The sequence below is a fragment of the Stegostoma tigrinum genome, chromosome 21, assembly GCF_030684315.1.
Source record: "Stegostoma tigrinum isolate sSteTig4 chromosome 21, sSteTig4.hap1, whole genome shotgun sequence".
NCBI classification, from domain to species: domain Eukaryota; kingdom Metazoa; phylum Chordata; class Chondrichthyes; order Orectolobiformes; family Stegostomatidae; genus Stegostoma; species Stegostoma tigrinum.
In genome coordinates this window covers 10,628,202-10,655,505 of record NC_081374.1, presented here as the reverse complement: position 1 = coordinate 10,655,505, position 27,304 = coordinate 10,628,202, and the positions used below count along the sequence as shown (strand labels likewise).

The following is a 27,304-nucleotide window of genomic DNA, read 5'->3' as shown; positions in this document are numbered from 1 at the left end:
ATATTCATATCTAATTTATATTGTAGTTCAACACAGCTGATGCGACTGCCTGTCATTTTTGGCATTTCAGAGAGAAGCAGTCTGTAACCACAACAAATGTACAGTATATGGATGCTAATGTTCATTTCTCAAACCTCGAAAGTATTTAATTTGACGAAATCTGAAGTCAGTGTACAAGGTGTGCACATTCTAGCCAGTTGTCCAAATACAGTTTAATCCCTGGACAAATTGCATGAAACCAAGCCATTGGGCAGTAAGGGTACAAAGGCAACATGGGCAAAGGGCCTCCTTTACCAATGGTCCAAGAAAGCGGCCATGAGGAAGCTATCCAGGGAGCTACAAAACATTAAGGTACCTTCTCCTTTCGAAGCTGCAGGACCCATTTCTCCTGATCCCGTTGGTTCTTGCTTTGCTCACAAAGTCGTCCCAGCAGTTTCTGTTTCCCAAAAGAATAATGAAAATGAAGTAAACGTTGAGACAAGCTTCTGACAGAGACTGCAATAAGTTAAACATCTGCAAATCTTGCAAGCATCAGATGTAATCAATTAACACTGTACTATCTCATACATTCATCCACGGAAATGGCTCCTGCCGCAAATGATCAGATTGTGTGAGCATTAATAGTGTTATATTCATTCCATTGTTATGGTCAAGCATAAACATGTGGAGGGTTGGGGTTGATTAAGAATCTTGAACACTAATTTGGGAGACTGTTCTCCTTTATACTTGATTGCAATACAGTTCCAAGCTCCAGATCATTGGATACTGGTTGTGGAGGAGGGCAGGCGAATCAATGGACCTGCTCCTGAATTTTGTCAAGCTGGCCACTAGCACTTCTAGGTATTGGGTTGCAGTGGAAGTTATTAGAAGTGGCTACCCGCCTGGTGAGGGTGCACCCAGTGTCCAATGGCACGCTTTCCATCACGTGTGGACACCACATGGGCTGGGAGTGTCTGATCTCCTTCCAAAACCAAATTTTAATTTAATTACTCAAGGTTCCTTCAGAATTTTGTCTTTGTTGGTGGGGCTGTGAACTAATTATTTTGGTTCATCAGGCAATCGTTTTCTCAAAGGTGTATAGAAAGTGCCAGCTGGAACTGGGATGATGTTAGTTAGAAAGCGGAGACATTTGATAGGAGATAGACATAGTTCATAGAACTAAAGGGATCATTGAATATGGGAGGAAAGTGGGAATGGGGGACCGAGTTGGATGATCTGCCATGATTTTGTTGAATAGCAGAGCAGGTTCGAGGGGCTGAGTAGCCTACTCCTGCTCGTATATACTATGTTTCCATGTTTCTATACGTAATGCTGCATTCTGTGAATAAAATCTTCTACCAGGAAAAGAATCTGTGACTAGATTCATATTAGTGCCTTGTTACATCCATTTAATCACAGGTAATGTGCAGGTAACTTCAGCATGAGTCATTCAGATTCTGATTGCCAGTGCACCATCAGATACTGTTCAGAGAAGAGGCAAAATCCAACCACCAACCCCCACCCCAACCCTGCCCTCGCCATCAGGAGAAATCACAAGCAAAGCTGGGGATACTCTTGTAAATTTCACAATAGCGGTCTCCTCCCTCGTCAACTTTTTTTCAACTTCTGTGGACATTGGCTCAGACATAGATTCATTTCGATGGTCTACACTCATCCCAGAGTGGTCACTCCTTCAAACGTGAGCAAAATGCAGCTGCTGGCATCATTATTGAGCCTAATGCACCGCTGGCTGCTCACTTGCCTTCACTGTCCAAGAACAGGGTCACTAGATTAAAGAAACAGAAGCAGAAAGTGCAGACAATTCACCAAAAACCCGCCCCGGCCCATCTCCTTTGCCCCAAAGCCCCACGCTGAATCCTGCTCATCACCTGGAGCTTGTTTTCCTCGCTGGGATGAACATTAGACCTTGGAAAGATCCAATCACACACTGTGCAGTGTATCAACCAAACCAGATATTTGGACATTGGAACACGTTAATATTAAGGAGAAGAGGAAAGATAAACAATGTGCACAGAAAACCACCATAATTTCTTCCTGATTTCTTCATGTCCAACTGCAACTATATGGGGAACAAGAGAGGCAACAGACATGATCACCACACCCCCATCCTCCCAAAAAGGCCTAATCTTTGTTCTGATTGGATACTATTGTCCATCTTTGCCTGGCTTTAGGTTGTGCAATTACTCCCCAGTGAGCCCTTTGGTACTAGTATCCCTTGTACTTGGTTTAAGGTGACAGGTTCCTGTCAATTGGATATCAATAGCTTAGTACAAGATAGCAACCCTACAGTGAGTTTGCCTGTTAAGCCCTTGCTGTCAAATCATGTCAGAATCCAACATTGCAGAAATAATCTTTCTAAAGGGGAATGGTAATTATATGTGCAACTCACATCAATCTCCACTTCGTCAACTTTGTAATGCTCCAGTGGGTCCTGGAATCTGTCCTGATATGGAACCTGCAAACATCAGACATTCATCAGAGTCATGACTGCATTGTCGCATAGGGTAATTTATAGCTGCCAATTCTGTGCTGTTTTAAACTTTAAGTCACCAGATGCTGCCTCCTTGCTTAAACCTGCTAATTGTTGGCGTCTATAGCAAGCCAATTCCCCAATGTCATGTTCTGCCACCTAACAGGGCCATCAAAACTTTGGTCAAACTGAGACAGAACCACAGTCATGGTTAGAAAGAGTATTCACTTGATTTGAATCAGGAGGAATACGCTCCACTTTCTACCCCACCTCAGTGGCAAACCCTAATTGTTACTACACGGCAGTCTAATTCACTACAATGGTATAGAATCCTGACACACCAAACAACCTTCTCATTACAACGCAAGAAATATGGACAACAGGGTTGTCATTTGGCCTCTTGAGCCCGAGCTGTAAATCAACAAAACTAGGGCTGACTTGTCACCTCAGTTCCATGTGTCCACAGTATCCAAATATCTCTTGAAAAACTAATCTTCTGAAAGCCAAAGACTGCAGCGCAGAATATGGTTGATAACTGAGCATCCACAGGTAAGGAGATGCCAAACATCCGCAACTATTTGAGTGAAATAATTTCTCCTGAATGTGCAATTGTTTGTTCTGAGACTGTGACGTCTTGTTCTAAACTAACAAACTAGTGGAAACATCCTCCCACCATGTCCTGAATTTTATATTTTTTTTCTGGGAGATTGATGTTCACCTTCAAATCTAGGGAGTATATACTCAAACGAGAACAGATATTGCTGGAGAAACTCTGCAGCTCTGCTAGCATCTGCGCAAATAAAAGCAGAGTTTCCCACCCAGCGACCCTTAGCCAGTCAAAAAGTCACACAGCATGGAAACAGACCCTTCGGTCCAATCAGTCCATGCTGAACATAATCCCAAACTAAACTAGTCCCACCTGCCTGCGCTGGGCCTATATTGCTCCAAATACTTCTTACTCATGTACTTATCTAAATGTCTTTTAAACATTGTAACTGCACCTGCATCCACCGCTTCCCAGCAGTTCATTCCAGTCTCAAATTACTCTGGGCAAAAAACCTGCCCCTCATGACTTCTTTAAAATCTTTCTCCTCTCAGAAGAATATACCCACCACCAATCTTGAAAGACCCAGCTTATCAAAAATACATCTGCCATTCACCTATCTATACCCGTCATTATTTTATAAAGCTCTATAAGCTCAGTTCTCAATTTCCCACGGTCCAAATGGAAGAGTCCAGCCTCTCCTTATAACTCAAACACACCATTCCTGGCAACATTCTGGGAAATCTCTGCTGAACCCTGTCCTGCCTAATAATATCCTTGCCATAACAGGGAGACCAGAACAGTACTCAGAACCTTCTTCAAGAACTTCCAGAATCCCCTATCAGGGATAGATTCACTCACTGTCATTCTGTGAATCTGACTGTATCAGTTCCCTTCTCATTCTGTTTTCAGTGCAGAGAATTATAATGAACCGACTCCTGTCATTCCCACCAACAACAACTGGAGAATTCCAATAGCTCAAGCGTTCTATCATCGCCTGTACTTGCCAGTCAAGAAACAAACTCCTCGTTCACTATGTTGAGGTCCCCATCCAGTTGGACAATCTCCTTATTCAAACAGAACAAACAGCAATTACTGTGTTATTACTCACATACTACACAGGCCTTTTATCACATTTGAAAACATCTGCACAATACATGTCTTTGTTCAGTGTTTTCTGCTATCAGCCATTAGGTGGACCTGCCAAGTGGGTAGGTAAATAGCCTGTGAACTGAAAAACATCAATTAATCCTAGTTTTGGTACACAATGACTCAGGGATAATCGAAATGTCTTATTCACAAATCACCTATTTAAGCAAATCCTAAAACTGTTACATCTGTCGATACGCTCCAATTACACAACTACCTAAGCAGCTGACGAGCCTCTAAAAATTAAACCCAGTTGGTGACCCATGTTTAATCCCAGGTTCTACAGAAGTAAACAATCTTCAAACCACATTCACCCCAAAAGCCTGGTATTAATAATAGTGATTTCAGTACAAGACACAAACTCGTGGTACGGCTACTGTGCTGTTTCAAAGATTATACTTTAAATATCCAACTTTTCCTCATAGCATACATTATACACAAAAATCAGCAGGAACAAACTCAGGGCAAAACTGAAGAAAAGCAGTCATATCCATGATACGGCCTCTGGATTTTCATTTCCACATTGCTGAGGCAAGCCATCTTGCAAAATCATCCACAAAATCACAGTTTACATTCTTAAAAGGTCTGCTGAGCAACAGTATTACACGAATGCACACATATACACACAAGTTCAAAAATTAAACAGGTTTAATTCACATATTTATTGTTTGAAATCATAATCTGAACAGTACACTGCAGCCACCAAACTGAGCAATGTGTTGTAGAAAAGTAGTTATGGGTGACACAAAGCAAACTCTTCAATGAGCAGCTCATTATATAACAGAAGCTGTATGTTCTCAGCATGTTATATACACTGCAATGTCTGCAACTGTTGTCATCATTTGATTAGAAACATATATTCAACTATTTTCCTTCCTGCTACAGAGCCTGGGTAAAGAAAGCCGCCAATCCCCAGGAATTAACACAGCTGTGCATAGGGGGCAAGTCAGATAAAAAGGAGTCCAGAATTTTGAAAAGTAATTCCAGAAAGGTTACAAAAGGAGGAGACTGGTCCATTGCATCTGAAATGGCTCTCCGAAGGAGCAAGTGACTTAGTGCCACTTCCTTGCCTTAGTGCCACTTCCTTGCCTTCTCCCCATAATCCTGCACATTCTGCCTTTTCACACAACAATCCAATTTCTTCTTGAAAGCTTTGAACCTGGCTCCACAACACTAGTCTCCCCAGGAGCAGAAGTTTTACAGGAGATGTAAGGAAAAACATTCTCACATTTTCAAGGACTGTAACCTCCCCACTGCAGTGGTCGAAAATGCTCTCGACCGTGTCTCTCGCATTTCCCGCAATTCATCGCTCACACCCCATCCCCTCAATAACCACCAAAACAGAAACCCCTAGTCCTCACGAACCACCCCACCAACCTCCAGATCTAATGTATCATCCTCCCACACTTCCACCATCTGCAACCCAACCCCACTACTAAAGACATTTTTCCCTCCCCACCCTTGTCCGCCTTCTGGAGAGACCACTCTCTCCGTGACTCCTTTGACGGCTTCACACTCCCCTCCACCCCGCCATACCCGGCACTTTTCCCTGCAAACACAGGAAGTGCTACACCTGCCCCCACACCTCCTCCCTCACCCCCATCCCAGGCCCCAAGAAGACTTTCTGCATCAAACATCAAACCTGCACATCTGCTAATGTAGTATACTGCATCCAGTGCACGCGTTGTGGCTTCCTCTACATTGGGGAAACCAAGCAGAGGCTTGGGAATCACTTTGTAGAACACCTACGCTTGGTTCGCAATAAACAACTGCACCTCTCAGTCGCTAACCATTTCAACTCCCCCTTCCATTCCTCAGACACATGTCTATCCTGGGCCTCTTGCAGTGCCACAACGATGCCACCCAAAGGTTGCAGGAACAGCAACTCATATTCTGTTTGGGAACCCTACAGCCCAGTGGTATCAATGTGGATTTCACAAGCTTCAAAATCTCCCCTCCCACTACTGCACCCCAACACCAGCCCAGCTCATCCCTGCCCCCCTAACCTGTTCTTCCTCTCACCTATCCCTTCTTCCCACTTCAAGACCCAGCCCCATTTCCTACCTACTAACCTCATCCTGCCCCCTTGACCTATCTGTCCTCCCTGGACTGATCTATCTCCTCCCTACCTCCCCATCTACACTCACCTCTACAGGCTCCATCCCTGACTCTTAAACTTGTCTGTCTCCTGTCCACCTATCTTCTCCTCTATCCATCTTCTTCCGCCTCCCCCTTTCTCCCTATTTATTTCAGAACCCTCTTCCCCTCCCCTATTTCTGATGTAGGCCTAGGCCTGAAATGTCAGCTTTTCTGATCCTAAGATGCTGCTTGGCCTGCTGCGTTCATCCAGTTCCACAACTTGTTATCTCACCCATAAGGCGATGGGAATCTGGAACTCGCTACCTCTTGGGGTGGTAGAAATACCTATCACATTTAGAAACTATTTAGATGTGTACTTGTGATGCCAATGCATACAAGGCTATGGGCCAGGTGCTGGAAAATGAGATTAGAATAGTTGGATGGCTGGTTTTGACTGGTGCGGAAATGACGGCCTTTTTGTGTGCTTAGATCTCTCTGACGCTATGACACTCTGAGACACCTTGTAGCAGCTACCAATCTCTCATTGCATGATCAGGTTTTTCCCCATGTTGTCATTGCTTCTTTTGCCAATCTGGTTCACAAATGTCCTTTAGGGAAAGAAACTGCCATCTTTACCTGGTCTGGCCTACATCCGAGTCCTCACCCACAGCAAGATAACAAAGCGTGGAGCTGGATGAACACAGCAGGCCAAGCAGCATCTCAGGAGCACAAAAGCTGGTGTTTCGGGCCTAGATCCTTCATCCCGAAACATCAGTTTTTGTGCTCCTAAGATGCTGCTTGGCCTGCTGTGTTCATCCAGCTCCACACTTTGTTATCTTGGATTCTCCAGCATTTGCAGTTCCCATTATCTCCCTCATCCACAACAATGTGGTTTAACTACCCTCTGGGCAATAAATGCTGGACTAGCCAGAGATCCCTTGAATGATTTTTTTTAAAAACATCACCTTAAATCTGTGCCTTCTTGTCCTCAATCTTTTTACCATTTAGAGCCACTTCTCTACTGACCCCTTATGATTCTGAATACGTCAAAGATATTTTCTAATCAACCCAGAGGTGTCAATACAAACCTCTGAGTAAGTGGGGCTTGAACCTGTCTCTGGCTGAAAGGAGACTGGCTCTAGGTTATAGCAGGCACGTCAGGGCTGAATGGCCTCCTAGCTGAGCTGTAACAATGCTGTGACTCTACAATTCTGTGAGTTAGAGACACTACCATTGCCAGAAGACTCTCAGGACAAAACTGAAGGAAATCACTCGTATCCATGATACGCCCTCTGGATTTTCATTTCCATCAATATTTATAACAAATGATACGCCAATATAATCAACTGGCTTTATTTATGCAGTGTGAAATACTGCTTACCTTTGAACTTGGAGCTCCTCAGTTGGCAGTCTGCATTCCTGTATATCATTTTACAATTCATTGACATATTTCAGATGTCAAACTGCTTCAAGGCAGGGAATCTCAGAGAGATTCATGTATTTATAGTCATCTAATCCCTTGTCCAGAGGATAATGGCCAGTTTTGAAGTTTTAAGTTAATTACCTCCTAATCAAGTAAACAAAGGATACTCTGCCTCATTGTCACCTACACGCCAAATGGCCACTTACAAATCAACAGGTTCAACAAACAGAAGAAAACAGCAAAAGAGTGGGGCGAAGATAAAGAGATTTTTTTAAACCAAGTCTGAAACATGCTGCTTGAAAGGGTGATGGAAGCTGGTTCAGTGGAACCGCTTGAAAAAAAAGTTAACCATTTCAGGAAAATATTTTGCAGCGTGATGGAAGTAGATCGGGGGGCTAGATTTGATTTTTTTTCAGACAGTCATCACAGTGCTACATTGACTGAGATGGGGTGGGGTTGATTAGCTCAGCTGGCTGGACATCTGATTTACAAAGCAGAGTAATGCCAAGAGCATGGATTCAATTCCCATACCAGCTGAAATTACCACAAAGAGACTCCCTTTCTCAACCTTCCCTCAACCAAGGTGTGGTAACCCTCAGGTTAAACTAAAACCAGATATCCCTCTCTAAGAGTAGGACTATGGTGTCCTTAGATTGGCTGAATGACCTTTCTATGTTGTATGGTTCTCCAGTTAGAGACATATCATGAAACATGACAAAGTGTTGTGTGAGTACATGCGTTTTGCAGTTATTACTGACTGAAATTTGAGGGGAAGTTGCTTATGTGGAGGAATAAATGTGACACATTAATTTGCAATGATACTGAGCACAGCAACAAGTAATGAACAGATTATGAGCTATAAAATCAATGTTGCTGAATTGGAAAGTGAATGAAAACTCGCCAGTTTCCGTCATGGTCCATTCAAACATGGGCAGCACGAAGGCTCAGTGGGTAGCACTGCAGCCTCACAGTGTCAGGGACCTGGGTTCGATTCCACCCCTGTGTGGAGTTAGCACATTCTCCCTGTGCCTGCATGAGTTTCCTCTGGATGGTCTAGTTTCGTTCCAGAGTCCAAAGATGTGCAGGCTGGGTGGATTGGCCATGCTAAATTGCCCATGGTGTTCAGGGATGCATAGATTAGGGGGGTTATTAGGGGATGGGGCTGGGTGGGAAGCTCCAAGGGTCGGTGTGGACTCGTTGGGCGAAAGGGCCTGTTTCCACATTGTAGGGATTCTGTGATGCTGAATTCGAAAGTGAATAAAAACTTGCCAGTTTCAGTCATGGTTCGTTCAAAACATACTAATTAATACATTTACACGGTCAGGGATTGAAAATAATCTTCAGCAATTCAAGAGGGAAGATGGTGATTTAGTTCAAATTAAATGGTGCTACAAAACAGTATCACTTTTTGAATTCCTGTCGTGTTTTTATACATAGAAACCGACTGCAGAGCAGTGGATGAGTCAAACGTAGTGTTCACTGTAAACGTATACTTTCTTGTGAACATGTAGCAAGAGTTTCACTTTTCAATGTGTTTGGCATAAAACACATTTACTATAGTAACGTATCCCAAAATATCTTGCGGTGCAGCTCTCTCATTTAGGTTTACAGTCACAAAGTTGCTGGAAAAGCTCAGCAGGTCTGGCAGCATCTGTCAAAGTAAAATCAGACAGTATTTTCTGGGTTCTGAAGAAGGGTCACTGGACCCAAAACATTAACTCTGCTTTTTTCTTCACAGATGCTGCCAGACCTGCTGAGCTTTTCCAGCAACTTCTGTTTTTTGTTCGTGATTCACAGCATCCGCAGTTCTTTCGGTTTTTATGGGTTTACAGTCGCTGCAGGATTCTGTTGTAAATCCAGTACAGCACCAGTGACAGCAGCTGCAAATGGTGAGATCAAAACATTGTCCCAGACATAACTATATCACTGTAAACCAAAAGCCACACTGTAAAATAACTAGAGTTCACTTGTTCTAGAATATGCACAGTTTCCTTAAATTTATACCCTTAAGATGAGGTCTCATTGAGAATACATTAAGTTCCAGTTGATCAACATTAACACAAATTGGTTTTATGCGCTTGACGTCAAGTGTGACCTCAAACCCCTTGAATACCAACATACAGCTAACTAAATGCCCCTTTCTAAAACATACCATTGCTTCAGCTAAGCGCTGAAACAGCTGATGCAGTCCATCTAGTCTATTTAGGCATGTTACCAGTCTCTCTCACTCTCCTTCACCTTTATTTAAAATCATATCTTTGTATTCCCATCTTCCTAAGGTATTGATCTAGCTTCCCCCTAAGTATAACAACGCCATTTGCCTAAACTATTCCATGTCAGAGCAGGTTCCAAGCTGAAAACACTCTTTCATGGGAAAAGCGGATTTTCCTGACTTTCCAATTCAATTTATTAGTGGTTGTCTTACAATTACGGCCACTATATGTTGTGCCTGTCCCGAAGTGGAAATGTCTTCTTTGCATCTCCGCAATCAAACCCATTGGATCACACACAAAGCATCTTTTTCGAGAGAACAGTCACCCCTCCCTACTCAAACATTTTCTTCCTTGCTGGTTATAATTTCAGCCATGCAAACTTGAGCCAGCTCTGAGGGCCACACCATCAAGTGTTGCTTTCGAATTGCCACAGCAGCAGTACAAGCAAGATGGACAGACTTACAGGAGAGAAAGCAGGTAATTTACAGGAAACATATCATGTGAAGCATCCTGTGTCAAATATGAAAGTAGAGGGAGGTTAATCATGTTCAGTTGAAATGCCTACATGGTCCCTGACAAGATTTACACAAATTCATTAGTAAACAACAAGATCTTTGGACAAGATGAACACACTCTCGACAGCATTATCAGGATATCAGTGAAGACAGAAACAAACAAATACTCAAAGGAGAAGTATCAAGGTTCACTACTTTCTTGGAAACAGCATAGGCCAAAAAAATATAATTCCTAACCATTAATCATTTGTTTAGACCTTCGGAGAAGCAATCCCTCAATGTGGATCATCTCTCTGGAATAAAATCCCACTGATATGGTTTGTTCCTCACTAAAGAAATCCCTTTAATGTTTTTATTGCCTTCTTATTACCATGTTTTTTGATGTGCATTTGTGCGTTATTAAATAATCTTTTCTTTTTAGCTTGTTTCATGAGCAAAATGTGGAACATAGTCTCTTGGAGCATGTTGTGTCATGAACCTAGTTGCACCATGTGGTTCTGCATAGTTCAACCATTAACACTGTACTTATCATTAATCTTGTTGTTGCTTTCATATCAATAGAGAACACTGAAGTATTCGTAGGCTGAAAAGTCCGTGATACGGACCCTCCCTCCATGTTCAATGCCATTTTTAATAGGGTGGTTTGTTCTGTATGGGAGTGGGATTTCCTACAACCCATAATCAGAAGGGTTGTACACTAATATCTGGATGAGAATCCAGGATATAGCCCTGGCACAGGTATCCACATGGAATGGGTTTAGACCCCCCTCAACCTACTGACTTGGAGTCAGAGATACGACCATAGCTCACTCCATATACAACATACGATTAACAATCTCAGGGCTGGTTTTATCCTGCTTGGCAATGCCAATCTGTTAATTATTGTTCTGCAGAAATTATTGTAATGTCTCTTTGTTCAGCAATTATGAATATTTTGTGAATACACAAGATGAAACACCCTCTTGAGACATTTCTAAACTGCCCTCGGATTATTTCCATTTGACCTGTTTCTGAATGACACCCTAGTTTTTAATGACTTAATTATGAGAAAAAATTTTGTTTATAAGAAAAGTCATGTATTTAATTGCTAGCATGGGAATGCTGTGCTGAATGGTCTCTTGTGTTGTGTCATTTTATGACTTTAGATCCTCATGGTTTTTAAGTAGTATCGACTTGAACTCTCAGCTCCCACGGATCATACTCAAGGATAATGTCCAATTCACAACCTTGTCACTTCATCCTTGACCAATGGGCATGGACACCAATAGAGTGTGGCCAATGGGTATGGATACCAGGATAGTTTGACCAATGGGAATGAACACCAAGACAGTTCGACTGAGAGGAATGGACACCAAGAGAGTGACACCAATGGGAATGGACACCAGGATGGATTGACCAATGGGACTGGACACTTGGACAGTTTTACACATCAAGGCCCACCTGCTGGTCCAGAAATTCTAGCTTCCTTTGTAACTGAAGATCTAGAATTTCATCCTGTCATGCCACAGGGTAAAAGGAATCACAGAGTTAGACAGCACAGAATGAAGAAGAAAACAAATAGTTAGTCAGAAGAAAGGGAACAGATGGTTACAGAGTCCAAAAGGGCCCGGCTATACACTGTGATAATCTAAGGATACAGTAAATAAAGCAGACCTCCAGTTCTAACAACACTGCTCATGAGCAGTTGACCATTTCAATAAGTTGCTGCATACATTGTTCTGCTTCTACTACAAGAAGTCTTCTGTGGAAAACAGAGCCAGTTCTACTGTCTAAATTAGCATTCAATAGCCAAAGGGATTCTCTTGATCCATTAACTAACTCTTTGAGGCATGTAGGCCTGTTTCAAATCTGCCCGAGTGCACACTAGCTCCTCAATATGATAGTAAATCTACAATGTACACAGCATAGGAAGCTAGGGGAAAGGTTAGACACACAGTGGAAATTGAATACGATGATATAATACGGACACCAACAGGTTCTCTTACTGAAGTCAAAAAAGTTGAATCAACATGAGGAGAAAGCTGAGCTTGTCAGTTGAGCATTTGGGGAAGTGGTTTAGTGGTACTGTTAATGAACGATTAATCCAGATCCCATCCTCATGTTCTGGGGATATGGGTTTGAGTCCCACTGCGGAAAGTGATAAATTTGGAATTCAGTTAAGATCTGGACATTAATAACCACCATCAACTGTTGTATATACCCATGTATTTGATAGGAGGGAAATAGGAAGTCTGCAATAGTCAAAAACAACCACCTAATATTCTAATCCAATTTCCAGCACTTGGCCCAAAGCCTCGAATGGCTTGACATCGCAAGTACACACCTAAACACTTCTTCAGTGTTGACGGGTTCTACCACAACCACCCTTACAGCCAGTGAGTTCTACATCTACCCCCTCTGGATGAACATTTTTTCCTCATACCATCTCTAAACCGCCTGCACCTCACCTTAACTTTATACCCTCAGTCATTGATTGCCCCAAAAAGGGGAAAAGGTCCTTCTCGTTTCCCCTACCTATATCCCTCATCGGTTTATACCTCTCAATCATGAATTCGTCAGTACCCTCTGCTCCAAGGAAAACAATCCAAGTCTATCCAGCATAGTTTTTTTAAACTGTCACTCAGTTCAATAAATGCTAGTCCAGCTAGTGATGCCCACATTCCATGAAGTGGAAAGGAAGACAGTTTAATTAGGAAAATGTCGTGATGGGACATACAGCTTATTTCCCAAGCCCTGGCTCTTGCTGGTGTATGGTTCCAGATGACTGTGGATGACCTCACAGTTGGGTCCAATCTATCCTCATTTTCCAAGGGGTTGATAGTCACAAGCAAGAGACCTAAGTGATTATCCCTCCCAATCCAAAGTCCACAGACATTAAGATTAATTGCACTGGTCCTCAATGAATACAGCACAGTGGAAAACCGCCATGGAATATAATTGATGTTGAGAATGTTAAAGTTTAAAATTGCAAAATGCGTTATATAATTCATGAAGCACAGAGGTCAGAACTAAATTTCAGCTGCAGATTGACTTCTGTTAAAACCATGTGACATGCCAATTGTCAAGGAGACAAGAGAGATTTTCATTCTTTAAAGCATGCAAGCCTTATCCAGACCCTCTGCACACCAGCTCTCGGGCTCATGTAAAAAGGCAAAAGACTGGTCTAGTAATTAAAGTTTGAGCCTCTGTTCCCAAAGGGCCACAGCCAAATTTATTGCATTTCTATCAAATACCAATTGCAGCATGGACATAACAAGTTTGAGCTTTTACTGTTAAACCATGAGAAGAATGAAGCATGGATTTTTCAGCCTTAATAATTAAATATAGAATCCCTACAATGCGGAAGTAGGCCATTTAGCCCACTGGATCTACAGTAACCCTCAGAAAAGCATCCCACACAGACACCACACCTTCCCATCCTATCCCGAGAACCCTACATTTCCGACCTAGCCTGCACATCCACAGTCACTACGGGCAATTTCCCATGGCCAACCCATCTAACCTGCACATCTTTGGACTGTGGGAGGAATCCTGAGCACCCAGAGGGAATTCACGTAGACACAGAGAGAATGACTGGATGGAGTTTGCACAGATGCCTGAGGGTGGAATCAAACTCAGGCTGTGAACCACCGGGCCACCCATTATCATGACTGGAGTAACTGAATCTGATTTTAGTTACAGACCTGGGTCTTAACTAAGGCCTAGGTTTGAGACTCTGCTGTCCAGCATTATGCATTCCCCAACTCCTCTTCTCCCATCACACCCAACTCAACAATTTTGGCTGGTTCCCCACTACTCAATGCTTCAAAGTCAAAATCCTCATTTCACAAGCTTGTACTTCAATCTCTCCCAGCCCATTCCTTGCATATTCATGTGCTTATCCGAAAGTCCCGTAAATGGCCCTATTGTACCTGCCTCCACCATCATCCCTGGCAGCACGTTCCAAACTCCTACTGCTCTCTGTGTAAAAAACCCTGCTCCTCACACCTCATTTGAACTTTCCTCCTCTAACCTTAAACGCATGTCCCCTAAATGTATTAGACATTTCATCTCTGGGAGGAAGATTCTGACTGTCAACCCTATCTATACATCTCATAATGTTATAGACTTCTATCAAGTCTCCCCTCAGCCTGTGCCATTCAGTTGAAAACAACCTGAGTTTTTCTAGGCTCTCCTTATAGCTCATACCCTCTAATCAAGTCAGCATCCTGGTAAACCTCTTCTGCACCATTTCCAAAGCCTCCACTTCCTTCCTGTAATGTGGTAACCAGAATTGAGTGCAATACTCTAAATGTGGCCTAATTAAAGTCTTACAAAGCTGCAACATAACATCCTGATTCTTGTACTCAATTCCCCAACCAATAAACACAAGCGTGCTCTATGCCTTCTTTACCACACTATATATTTTTGTAGCTATTTTCAGGGAGCTATGGAATTGAGCCCCAAGATCATTCTGTACACATGCTTGGACTAATCCACTAGAGACATGGGTTCATGCCCCCCCCCCACCACAGCATTTGCAGGATTTTCAATTTAATGAAATCATTAATCTGGAAGAAAATACTCATCTCATTAATCATTATCATGGAAATTCTGGACTGCAGTAAAAATGTGTTCGTTTTACTAACGTGCCTCATCAAAGGAAAGCTGTGGTCCTTACCCAGCCTGGCCCAAATGGGACTTCAAACCCACAGCAATGTCACTGACTCTAAACTGCCCTCTGAAATGGTCTAGCAAGCCACTGAGTTGTACCAAGCTGTGAAAGTTGACAACGGTAATTAGATACGGGCAATAAATGATGGCCTTGTCAGTGACACTCACATTCCAAGAATGAATGAAGGAGAAAGACGTTGCTTTGTCCATGGTCAACTTTTACTGTTGCCTTTGTTATTTGCTCTTTCAATTATGTTCTAACCCAGTGGCTTTGAACTGTCCTCAGTTGTCCCCACAATGTCACGACGAATGGGCCAAACAATTTTTCACTTCAATGTTCAAAAACTGTAACAGTGTGACATATTCTCATCACGGTCAGGCTACTGACTTCCTCTGTCTTAGTGTCCAGTGACAATGCCTCACAGCTACATAGCAGTTCTTTATTCCTTAAACATCTGCTTTAGGGGAACTTAACAAATTGAAGTGTCAGCCACACAGGCTAGGAAAACTCGCCTGACAGTAAATATGTTGTTGGTGTCAGGGATGAAAATAAACTGTCAGTGGCACCTTGATCTTTGGCCTAGCAACAGTAGCATATCAATGCACTGGCAACTTTTAAAATGCCAAGAGTACAGTTTGAGAGGGGTAGTGAGATGGGTTTATCCATAGAAGGCAGTGGATCTTTGTGACTATTGCATAGTTTTTTTCTCCTGGTAATCTCAGGATAAATTGATGTGATTTCCAAACTTCGTTTGGTTGGCAGGATGGATGGGAAAGAAATAAAGGGGTGATTGAAACAGTTATAGTTTTTCTACAAGGCCTTAGGCAGACACAACAACACAACCGTCTCACTGGACACTTCCTGCCAGGCAGTGTCAAAAGAATCAGCGTTCAGAACAGTCAGTCAATACAGCCGTGAGTAAATTTCAATGGTCAAAAGGGAAATAAATATCTCATAATTTACTGATTAGTGGCCCATTCTCATTTGTTGAGAACTACATAGAACTTACAGCATGCAAGCAAATAGTGTGGCCTACTGGTTTCGGGTTTATGTCCCATACCAATCTCCATTGTTTCAGTTAGGAAAGAGAATGACCTGCTGGTAATATCACTAGTCTATTAATCCAGAGACCCAGGCAGTGTCCTGGGGACCCAGGTTCAAATCTCACCACAGCAGACAGTGGAATCTGAAACCAATAAAAAAATCTGAATTAACAGTCTAATGATGACCATGAAGTCATTGACAATTGTCAGGAAAAGCTCATCTGGATCACCTAAGTTTTGGGGAAGGAAATCTGCTGTACTTACCTTGTCTGGCCAACATGTGACTACAGACCCACAGCAATGTGGTTGACTCTTAACTGCCCTCTGGGCGATTAGTGACAGACAATAAATGCTGGCCTGGCCAGTGACACTCACATCCTGTGAACAAATAAAAAAGTTGCACATGGGATGTGTGTATCACCGGTACGGCCAATATTTGTTGTCCATTCCCAAATGGACTCGAGAAGGTGGTGGTGAGCAATCTCCCTGCACTGCAGCAGGCCATGGCGTGTAGCTAGACCCCTAGCCGTGTTAGGGAGGAATTTCCAAGATTCTAACTCAGTAAAAGTGAAAGAATGGCACAACAGCTCCAAGCCAGGGTGAGGGGAACTTACAGATGGCAGGTTTTCCAACACATCTGCCACATTCGTTCTTACAGGTCGTAAAGCTCGCAGATTTGGAAGATGCTGATGGAGGCGGCCACTATTTGGGGCAATTGCATTCTGGGATCCTGGCAGAAACTAGTCTTGTTAAGGTCCTTCAACTAGAAACTATCGTCCAAAGATATGAATTTTCATTGGTGCCGATATCCGAAATCGGGAATCAGGGCAGAAACCAATAGCTGTGAATTGCAGGTTGTGCTTCCAGGTTAGAAATAACTGCAGAATAAGCCAAGAAAATATTATCTGGGAATCAAACATGCCAAACGTTAGAGATTTGGCAATGCACAGAAATTCCGGGAGTTACTGTTTATGACATCCCCTCCCTTCAGTTGCTTATTGTATGCCATCTTCAGAACATACCATTCTGTCCTGCATTGAGCGAGAGGCAGTGAAGTGATATGGCTGCAGTCCAGATAGCCTCCTGTCTCCAGAATAGTCGTATTGCTAAAAAAAAACCGAAACAAACCTTTAATAAAACTCACCACCAACTACAGCTGATTCATAGAGTCAGATTTTCTCAACAATGCCTACCTAACAACATGAATGCTTGGAAATAATCTGTAAAAAGGCCTGGGACATTTTTTTCCACTTGAGTGAAGTGTCGCTAACTGTGCATAAGATGTAAAGAGAGTCCAACACGACAATGGGACTGAACGAATTTGTGAATTTTTATAGCTTCCTTAATCTTCTTTCTCATTCCAGAATGGTGGTGATGCTGTTACATCCTGCAAATGCACCACTTGCCAGAGGCAGGCAGCTGGGTCTATCGCCCCCTGAGGGTTAAATGTAAACACAGCGAGCTGGAGTGGGCGTGAGCTGGCCCCTGGCATTTCTATTGCTGGGGTCGTGTAGGGTCCCCACCCGCTCCTAGGTTTACAGGGCAATGATCTATGAAACTTGAAAGAGTCCAGAAAAGATTTAAGGATGTTGCTGGAGTTGGAAGGTTTGAGCTATAGGGGTAGCCTGAATAGGCTGGGGTTATTTTCTCTGGTGTGTCGGAGGCTAAGGAGTGACCTTATAGGCGTTTATAAAATCAAGAGGGCATGGATAGGATAAATAGAGAAGGTATTTTCCCCAAGGGGTGGGGGAGCCCACAACTAGAGGGGCATAGGTCTGAGGTGAGAGGGGAAAGATTTAAAAGGGATGTAAGGGGCAGAGGGTGTGCATGTGTATGGAATGAGGAAGTGGTGGAGGTTTGTACAGTTACAATATTTAAAAGGTGTCTGAATGGGTATATGAATAGGAAGAGTTATGAGGTATATGGGCCAAATGCTGACAATAGGACCAGATTTGTCTAGGACATCCGGTCAGCATGGACGAGTTGGACTGAAGGGTCTTTTTCTGTGCTATACGTCTCTATAACTCCACTTGTGGGCATCACACCTTAGGAACGATAATCTGACCATAAGGCATAGGCACAGAAGTAGGCCATTCAGCCCATCGAGTTTGCTCTGCTATTCAATTAGGTCATGGCTGAGCTAATAATCCTCAAATTTACTTTAGGAGTGTCTTATAGATTTAGCAAGATGATAACAAATTACACCATGGGATTAAAAAAAATTGACTGAAGTTCAGAACCTTAAGGGAGACAGATAGAGTAGATAGAGACACATTATTTCAAAGGAGCAAATTACTGCAGATGCTGGAATCTGTACCGAAAACGAAAAATGTTGGAAATCACATCAGGTCAGGCAGCATCTATGGAGAGACAGGGAGCTGGCATTTCGAGTCTAGATGACTCTTCATCATAGCTGACATGTCTCCCATTTCCTCCCTTTCTTTTGGCTGTGCTTGTTGCGTTATCATTATGTCCTCCCCTCATTCCCCACCCTCTCCCACAAACCATCCATGCCCCCCACCTCCACTCCAGTGGGACTGTTCTTTCCTGTTTGGCAGTTGGACATACCATTGTTCTGCTATTCTCATATTCCAATCACTTAGGCTGTTGATGGTGTAGATTTTCTGCCCAGTGTTGCACCACACTTCCTGCACCCACCACCTCCCAACAACTACTGCATAAATGCTGCCCCCTCCATGTTTCACGTCAGCTCTGATGGAGAGTCATCTAGACTCGAGCTGTCAGCTTGTCTCTCTCTCTCTCTCTCTCTCTCCCTCTACGGGAGCTGCCTGACCCATTGTGATTTCCTGCAATTTTTTTGGTTTCGAGACACTATTTCCACTGATTGTAGCACTAAGGGGCGAAGTCTAAGGACTGGAGCCAGAAATTTCAGGCGAGCAATTAGAAACATTGCTGCACAGAAAATGAAAGCGAAATTTAGAATTCTCTTCTGAAAATGGCAATTAATGCCAGATCAATAGCTGGGTTTAACATGGAGACTGATACATTTGTTATCCCCAGTGTTTAATGGGATATGGGGTAAAGGTGAGTATCTGGAGGTAGGTCACAGATAAACCGTGATCTCAGTGAGTGACACAAGAACCTATATAGCTTCCTCCGCATCTTCCATTCCTACCATAATACCAAGATGTTTAGAAAGATGTAAAGAAACAAACAAGTTGTTGAACCTCCCCTTTGTATTGTTCCCAATGCATCCCATTACCTTTACATTTTGTCCCTCTCCAGAGCTCCTTGACAATCAACTCCATTGTATGGAGTTCAATCTTCGCCTCTGTCATGCAAACTTTTCATGAAAAGCACCTCACATCTTTTTTTTCCTCTAATAAGCGATTATATAAATAGAAAATGTTGGCAATATTCCACTTAATTTTCATTTCTATAGCTGACTTCTTAATCTTTAACTTGCATTCACCGTTATTTGAACCCTCTGTCACAATAAACAACTGCCTGGATCAAAACTGTTTCTCTTCTTATTAATCTTAAAAAAACTAAACTGAATCTCCCACATATATTGAATTCTGAACCCCCAGGGCCCTTGCAACTTAGAGATTTCGCTGCGCTTTCCTAGGCCACACACATGGTCAGAATTTTCCCTTTTGCTGAGGGTGAGATTTTCTCATGATAACTAACATGCAACCCCTCCATGACTGAGAAAACGGTGGCTCAGTGGTTAGCACTGCAGCCTCACAGCGCCAGGGACCCGGGTTCGATTTCACCTTCGGGCGACTGTCTGTGTGGAGTTTGTACATTCTCCCCGTGTCTGCGTGGGTTTCCTCCCACAGTCCAAATATGTGCAGGTTGGGGTGGATTGGCCATGCTAACTTACCCCTAGTGTTCAGCGATTGTGTAGATTAGGTGGGTTACAGGGGGATGGGTCTGGGTGGGATGCTCTGAGGGCTGGTGTGGATTTGTTGGGCTGAAGGGCCTGTTTCCACACTGTAAGGATTCTGTAAAAACAAACCTGTCATATCACCCATTAAGAACCGACAGGTCAGCATGTGTGAAGCCTACAGCAAAACACAGGCCTTAACTCTGGGGTGCCAAAAATTACCAGCCAGAGCGCAGCAGCTTTTGGGTCCTAAATCCTACCCATCCACACTAACTCCTCAGGTCAACACTGTGGCTCAGTGTTTAGCACTGCAGCCACACAGCACCAGTGATGTAGGGACATTTAATCCAAATTAGGCCCTGAAGACGTTTGAATTGTGAATCAGTTTGAAATGAAATATTGCAAAATGATATCAACTGGAACCTTGTTGAGAGCACTCGTGCTTGAATTAGAAGTTTGTCAGCTCCAGTCCTACTCAAGAGAAACGAGGCACATAAAGTGGGTTGAAGCAACAGTACGATGCAGCGCTGAGGAAGTGTGACACTGTTCTCCCAACCCTCTCTGGTGGATATAATAGTTCATGTTTTGAAGGGCAACAGCAGCTTTTCCCCCAGAGATAGTAGGAACTGCAGATGCTGGAGAATCTGAGATAACGAGGGGGTAGAGCTGGATGAACACAGCAGGCCAAGCAGCATCTGCTCCTCTGATGCTGCTTGGACTGCTGTGTTCATCTGGCTCTACACCTTGTTATCGCAGCATTTTCCCAATATCTTAACTTTTCACTCAAACAGCATCAATAAAGCAGATTATCCGGTTACTATCACATTGTTGTTTTTGGAATCATGCTGTGTGCAAATTGCCTGTCGTGTTTGTATAGCAGTGACTTCAAAAGAAATGAACTGGCACTAACGATTGAGGTGGTGAAAGGTCGTCACATGAATGAATATCTTTCTAAAATCCTCCTGCACTCTCAAATTGCAGGATGTATAAATACTTCATAGAATTCCCACAATATAGAAACAGGCCACTCAGCCCATTGAGTCTGAAATGACACTCCAAGCAGCACCCCACCCAGACTCAACTTCCTACCCTATAACCATGCATTTCCCATAGTTAATCCACCTAGCCTGCTCATCTTTGGGCTGTGGGAAAAACACCCACACAGACACAGGGGGAATGCGAAAACGCCACAGAGACAGTCATCCGAAGCTGGAATCGAACCCAGGTCCCCAGCGCTGTGAGGCAGCAGCGCTGACCACTGGGCCGCCGTGCCACCCTGCCATCCTTTGAGCAAGAAAAAAAACTTCTGCAGGAAGCAACATTGAAGTTACAGCTACAACCGAGTACATTTAACCCAATTCGTCTTTGCTGTTCAAAGGCAACAAGGGTTGAACATAGAACATAGAAAAGTACAGCACAGTACAGGCCCTTCGGCCCACGATGTTGTGCCGTGAATTAATCCTAATCCAAAAGTAAAATAACCTAACCTACATTCCCCTCAATTCACTGCAGTCCATGTGCATGTCCAGCAGTCGCTGAAATGTCACTAATGACTCCGCTTCCATGACTACCACTGGCAAACTATTCCATGCGCTCACAACTCTCTGGGTGAAGAACCTCCCTCTGATGTCTCCTCTATACCTTCCTCCTAACACCTTAAAAGTGTGACCCCTCGTGGCAGTCAATCCTGCCCTGGGGAAAAGTCTCTGGCTATCGACTCTATCCATGCCTCTCATTACCTTGTACACCTCGATCAGGTCACCTCTCTTCCTCCTTCTCTCCAGACAGAAAAATCCGAGCTCAGTCAACCTCTCCTCATAAGACAAGCCCTCCAGCCCAGGCAGCATCCTGGTAAACCTCCTTTGCACCCTCTCCAAAGCCTCCACATCTTTCCTATAATAGGGCGACCAGAACTGGACACAATATTCCAAGTGTGGTCTCACCAGGGTTTTGTAGAGCTGCAGCATAACCTCGTGGCTCTTAAACTCGACCCCCCTGTTAATGAAAGCCAAAACACCATCTGCTTTCTTAACAACCTTATCCACCTGGGTGGCAACTTTGAGGGAGCTATGCACTTGAACACCAAGATCCTGCTGTTCCTCCAACTTGCCGAGAATCCTGCCTTTAATCCTATATTCAGCATTTAAGTTCGACCTTCCAAAATGCATCACTTCGCATTTATCCAGGTTGAAGTCCATCTGCCATTTCTCAGCCCAGCTCTGCATTCTGTCAATGTCTCGATGAAGCTGCAAAAGTCCTCGATACTATCAACGGCATCTCCAACCTTTGCGTCATCAGCAAACATGCTAACCCACCCCTCAACCTCCTCATCCAAGTCATTTATAAAAACTACAAAGAGCGGAGGCACAAGAACAGAGCCCTGCGGGACACCACTCAGCACTGACCTCCAGGCAGAATACTTACCATCTACAACCACTCTCTGCCTCCTGTCAGCCAGCCAATTCTGAATCCAGACAGCCAAATCACCCTGTATCCCATAGCTCCTGACTTTATGAATAAGCCTACCGTGGGGAACCTTATCAAATGCCTTGCTGAAGTCCATGTAGACCACATCCACAGCTCGACCCTAGTCACCTGTCTCGTGACTTCCTCAAAGAACTCAATGAGATTTGTAAGGCATGACCTGCCCCTCACAAAGCCATGCTGACTCCCTTTAATCACGCTCTGCTTTTCCAAATAGTCATAAATCCTATCCCTTAGAATTCTTTCCAAAACCTTGCTGACCACAGACGTAAGACTGACTGGTCTGTAATTTCCAGGGATTTCCCTATTCCCTTTCTTGAAAAGAGGAACAAAATTTGCCTCCCTCCAATCTTCCGGTACGACTCCCGTGGAGAGTGAGGAAGCAAAGATCTTCGCCAGCAGCTTAGCAACCTCCTTTCTTGCTTCCCGGAGCAACCTAGGAAAAATCTGGTCAGGCCCTGGGGACTTATCAATCTTAATGTTTGCCAAAATTTCCAGCACATCAACTTCCTCAATCTTGATCTGTTCAAGCCTGTTTTCCTGCTCCTCAAAGTTCTCATTCACAACAAGGTCCCTTTCCTTAGTGAAAACCGAAGAAAATAACTCATTTAGGGCTTCCCCTATCTGCTCAGACTCCATGCACAAGTTCCCTACACTATCCCTGATTGGTCCTACCTTCTCCCTGATCGGTCCTACCTTCTCCCTGATCATTCTCTTATTCCTCACGTATGAGTAAAATGCCTTCGGGTTCTCGCTCACCCTTCCTGCCAAGCCTTTTTCGTGCCCCCTCCTGGCCCTCCTCAGTCCACTTTTGAGCTCCTTCCAAACAAGCCTGTAATCCTCTAAAGCTGTGCTAGACCCTTGCTTCCTCCACCTTACGTACGCTGCCTTTTTCTTTTTGACAAGAAGCACCTCTGTTCCCGTCATCCAAGGCTCTTTAATCTTACTCCTTCTTACCTGTCTCAGAGGAACAAATTTATACATCACTCGCAACAACTGCTCCTTAAGCAGCCTCCACATGTCTGCTGTGCCCTTTCTGTGGAACAATTCCTCCCAATCTGTACTTCCCAGCTCCTGTCTGATAGCGTCATAGTTTCCTTTACCCCAGTTAAATATCTTCCCCTGGTAACTGCTCCTTTCCCTCTCCATGGCTATGGTAAATGTGAGTAACAACAGTGTTAGCACTGCTGCCTCACAGCGCCAGGGACCCGGGCTCGACTCCAGCCTCGGGTGGTTATCTGCGCGGAGTTTGCACATTCTCCCAGCGTCTGCGTGGGTTTCCTCCGGGTGCTCCAGTTTCCTCAAACAGTCCAAAGGTGTGCAAGTTAGGTGGATTGGCCATGCTAAATTGCCTGTAGTGCTCAGGGAGGAGTAGATTAGGTGTGTTATGGGGGGGGATGGGTCTGGGTGGGATGCTCTGAGGGTCGTATGGACTTTTTGGGCCGAAGGGCCTGTTTCCACACTGTAGGGAGTCTATGATTCAACTCAAGGTGTACACACAGAACTATATAATTATGTAACTAAAACTGCACAAGGCTCCAGTCAGACCACTGCTGGGATAGTCTAAACAGTTTTGGACTCCTGATCTAAGAAAAGGCATACTGGCATGAGAAACAGTTCACTTCATTGATCCTGGGTCTGGAGGGACTGCCTTACGAGGGCAGGTTGTGTAGGTTTAGCCTATCCTCAACAATGCTGGTCTCCCATGAACTAATTACAGGAACGTTGATCAGACAGTTCACAGTGTGGACCATGAGGTGAGTTACCTTTGCACTGCGAGACCGGCGCAGCGTGTAGGCTGGGGTGCCAAACATCTCGTCCCTTCGGTGTGGCAACCTATCAAACCGGGCACTCGGAGACCTCACTGGAGAGTAGACGCGGTTCACCACGAGGGGAGCCTGGGACGGTGAGCGAGGCACGGAGCGGGAACGGGGCTGCAGGGACATCCTCCGCATTGTGCCGGTGATGCTGTCGACCTCATGGCTGTACCCGGGCTGTGCCCCGTGCCACACGGGCGACCCCTGCCCACTGTACGCCCGGCGGTCCTGCCATTCCCTTGGCAGAAATGGCGACTGCCGCTCGTCGACAGACCATCGCGCTGTCATTCTGTCATAAGCTGGCACGGAACAAATACTGTCCGGGCGTGTACCAGGCTGCAGAAACTGCGGGTACTCTTCTTGGTAATAGGGCGATGACAGTCTATAGTACTCTGGCACATCTCTGGTCGGCGTGTGATATACCTGAGAGCTGAAGAAGAGAGATATCGTCAGGGCCACTACTGACCAACTCAGAAATTGCTCGAGAAACTCAGCAGGTCTGGCAGCACCTGTGGGGAGAAAGCAGAGTTAACATTTCACGTCCAGTGACCCTCATTCCGAACCCCAGCTGACGTAGATATTCCATGTAGTTATCATGGCCAAGACAGGCATGCTTTTTCATTTCACTGCCAACGCCGCCACTCCCCCCACCCATTGACTGTTTTCTGCCAGTTGGGCTTGAAAGCCCATTCGACCCGGAAATGATCAGATTTACAGCATGGGGACAGCACGGTGGCTCAGCGGTTAGTGCTGCTGCCTCACAGTGACAGGGACCCGAGTTCAATTCCAGTCTCAAGAGACTGTCCGACGGAGTTAGCACATTCTCCCCGTGTCTGCATGGGCTTCTGCCAGGTGCTCCAGCTTCTGGCCCCCCAGTCCCAAGTTTACAGGTTGGGTGGAGTGGCCGTACTAAGTTATCCCAGTGTGCAGGTTGTATGGGTTAGCCACGGTAAGCGTAGGGTGATGGAGTACGGGTCTGGGTCTGAGTGGGGAACTCTTTAGAGGGCCAATGCAGACTCAATGGGCTGAACGGATTATTTCCACAATGTAGGAGTTCTAATTATGCCTTCATTTAAGTACGCACACAGACAGACAGACAGACAGACACACACACACACACAGAGTTTTGGATAACAAGCAGAAATGATAGGACAAGGAAACTGTCTCTGCCCTATCCCACTGAGCCCTATGACAGCATCTGTAACATCCAACCACCATTATCCAATCTCCACAACTGTGATCAGCTAAATATTGAGCGAGTGATAACGGGAACCGCAGATGCTGGAGAATCCAAGATAACAAAGTGTGGAGCTGGACAAACACAGCAGGCCAAGCAGCATCTCAGGACCACAAAAGCTGACGTTTCGGGCCTAGACCCTTCATCAATGATGAAGGGTCTAGGCCCGAAACGTCAGCTTTTGTGGTCCTGAGATGCTGCTTGGCCTGCTGTGTTCGTCCAGCTCCACACTTTGTTATCTTAAATATTGAGTGAAATGGTTTTGAGCAACAGACTTATCTCTTCCAATTGGTTCAGATACAGCCAGTGAACCAGCAACCTAGTATTTCAAGAATTTGGCCTCTTTCCAAGGTGCATTTATTTATTATCACACAGGGAACATGACCAGACACTGTCACTAAAACAACACTGGTCATGTAACCAGGCTTTTTGGAAATTCTAGTGCATAAAATAATTTACAAGGCCAATTTAAATCAGTCTCCGAGCACCTTGCTGCACATAGAGATCTTTAACTAGCATTCCCAACATGAGAAGGCAATAAATGGTGAATACACGACTGTTTCAAATTTCAAAATAGAGAGGTTTTGCTAAGCATATGCAGAACATTGCTGAGTCCACATTGGAATATCATGCTTTGTTCTGGTCTCTATACTATACAGAAGATTTAGAGGTACTGGAGAAGGTGTAAACAAAATTTATGAGAATGAAGGCCTAACTGAAAGGTTCTAGCCATCAAGAAATAATGAACAGTTTGGGATTTCATTCTCTAGAAGAAGTTGGGAATCTATGCATAGTGCCTATTCAAACAAAGAGAAGCTTACAGGACACCAATTTTCTGTTGCACTTCCCATGGCAATGACTTGACGAATCACAGTTGAGCTGCCTGGTTTGAAGTTAAACAGAAGCTTGGCATTTAAACTGTTCCCCAATACATTCTACATGACAAGTAATCAGCACTCTTTCCTCATGCAGTATAAATTGTTGTTCTATTCGAGATTGGGTATTCTTGCAATTCTGTCCTGAACAGTGCAAGATGAAAGGCTTTGACAATATCATTATTTTTTAGCAATGGTAGTAGAGGTCTTTAAATAATATAAAGGATCTTATCCGGTGGATTAACAGAGGTGTTTCCACAAGTGGTTTAGTCCAAAAACTAAGAGACATGAACATAAGAAAGTCACTAATGATTGGAATCGAGAATTCACGAAAAATCTCTTTATCTAGAGAATGGATGCAATGTAACTTGCCACTATGCTGGCTAAAGTAACCAAATTGCTAGGAAAGTCAGCAGGTCTGGCAGCATCTGTGCAGAGGAAGAGAGATAACAAGGCATGGAGCTGGAGGAACACAGAGCAGGCTAGGCAGCATCAGAGGAGCAGGAAAGTTGACGTTTCAGGTCAGGGCCGTTCTTCAGAAATGGAGAGGGGGAAGGGAGCTCGGAAATAGATCGAGAGGGGAGGGGTAGGGCTAGGGAAGGTAGGTGGGATGGTGATAGGTGAGTGCAGGTGAGTGAATGGTGGGGATTGGTCAGTGAGGTGAGAGGGGCGGATAGGTGGGAGAGAAGATGGACAGGTTGTGTCAGGTCCAGGAGGTGGGAATAAGAGGGAGGGTTGGACATGTGCAATTCTTGTTATCTGTCTGTGGAAAGAAAGCAGAATTAATAGATTGGAATGAAGTCAAAGTGGACGTCATCGAATAGGAGTTCCCTAACTGGGACTGTTAACCCGGTACAATCAGGGGCCCCTGGCTGACAAACAGAAACAGGTATGTCAGGGGCTCTGTTCACTCTGGCAGCTGGCTCTGAGGAAGTTTAATCAATGACAGGG

General features: G+C 44.3%; 1 protein-coding gene across 17 annotated transcripts in view; it reads right to left on the bottom strand.

Annotated features, from left to right (window-relative positions):
• The window catches only part of plekha6 (pleckstrin homology domain containing, family A member 6), a 351,695-nt gene that overhangs the window by 28,532 nt on the left and 295,859 nt on the right, over window positions 1–27,304 (bottom strand). For 14 of the 17 annotated variants that reach the window (XM_048553351.2, XM_048553354.2, XM_059653334.1 and 11 more), the window contains 5 exons: window positions 24,191–24,671; window positions 17,113–17,196; window positions 11,834–11,887; window positions 2,390–2,455; window positions 356–436 (listed from right to left, as the gene is read on the bottom strand). In XM_048553351.2, coding sequence (XP_048409308.1) covers window positions 356–436; window positions 2,390–2,455; window positions 11,834–11,887; window positions 17,113–17,196; window positions 24,191–24,671 — 766 coding nt within the window. The remainder of the gene's footprint in view (window positions 1–355; window positions 437–2,389; window positions 2,456–11,833; window positions 11,888–17,112; window positions 17,197–24,190; window positions 24,672–27,304) is intronic. The other 3 variants (XM_048553353.2, XM_059653335.1, XM_048553358.2) reach the window with 2 other exon arrangements.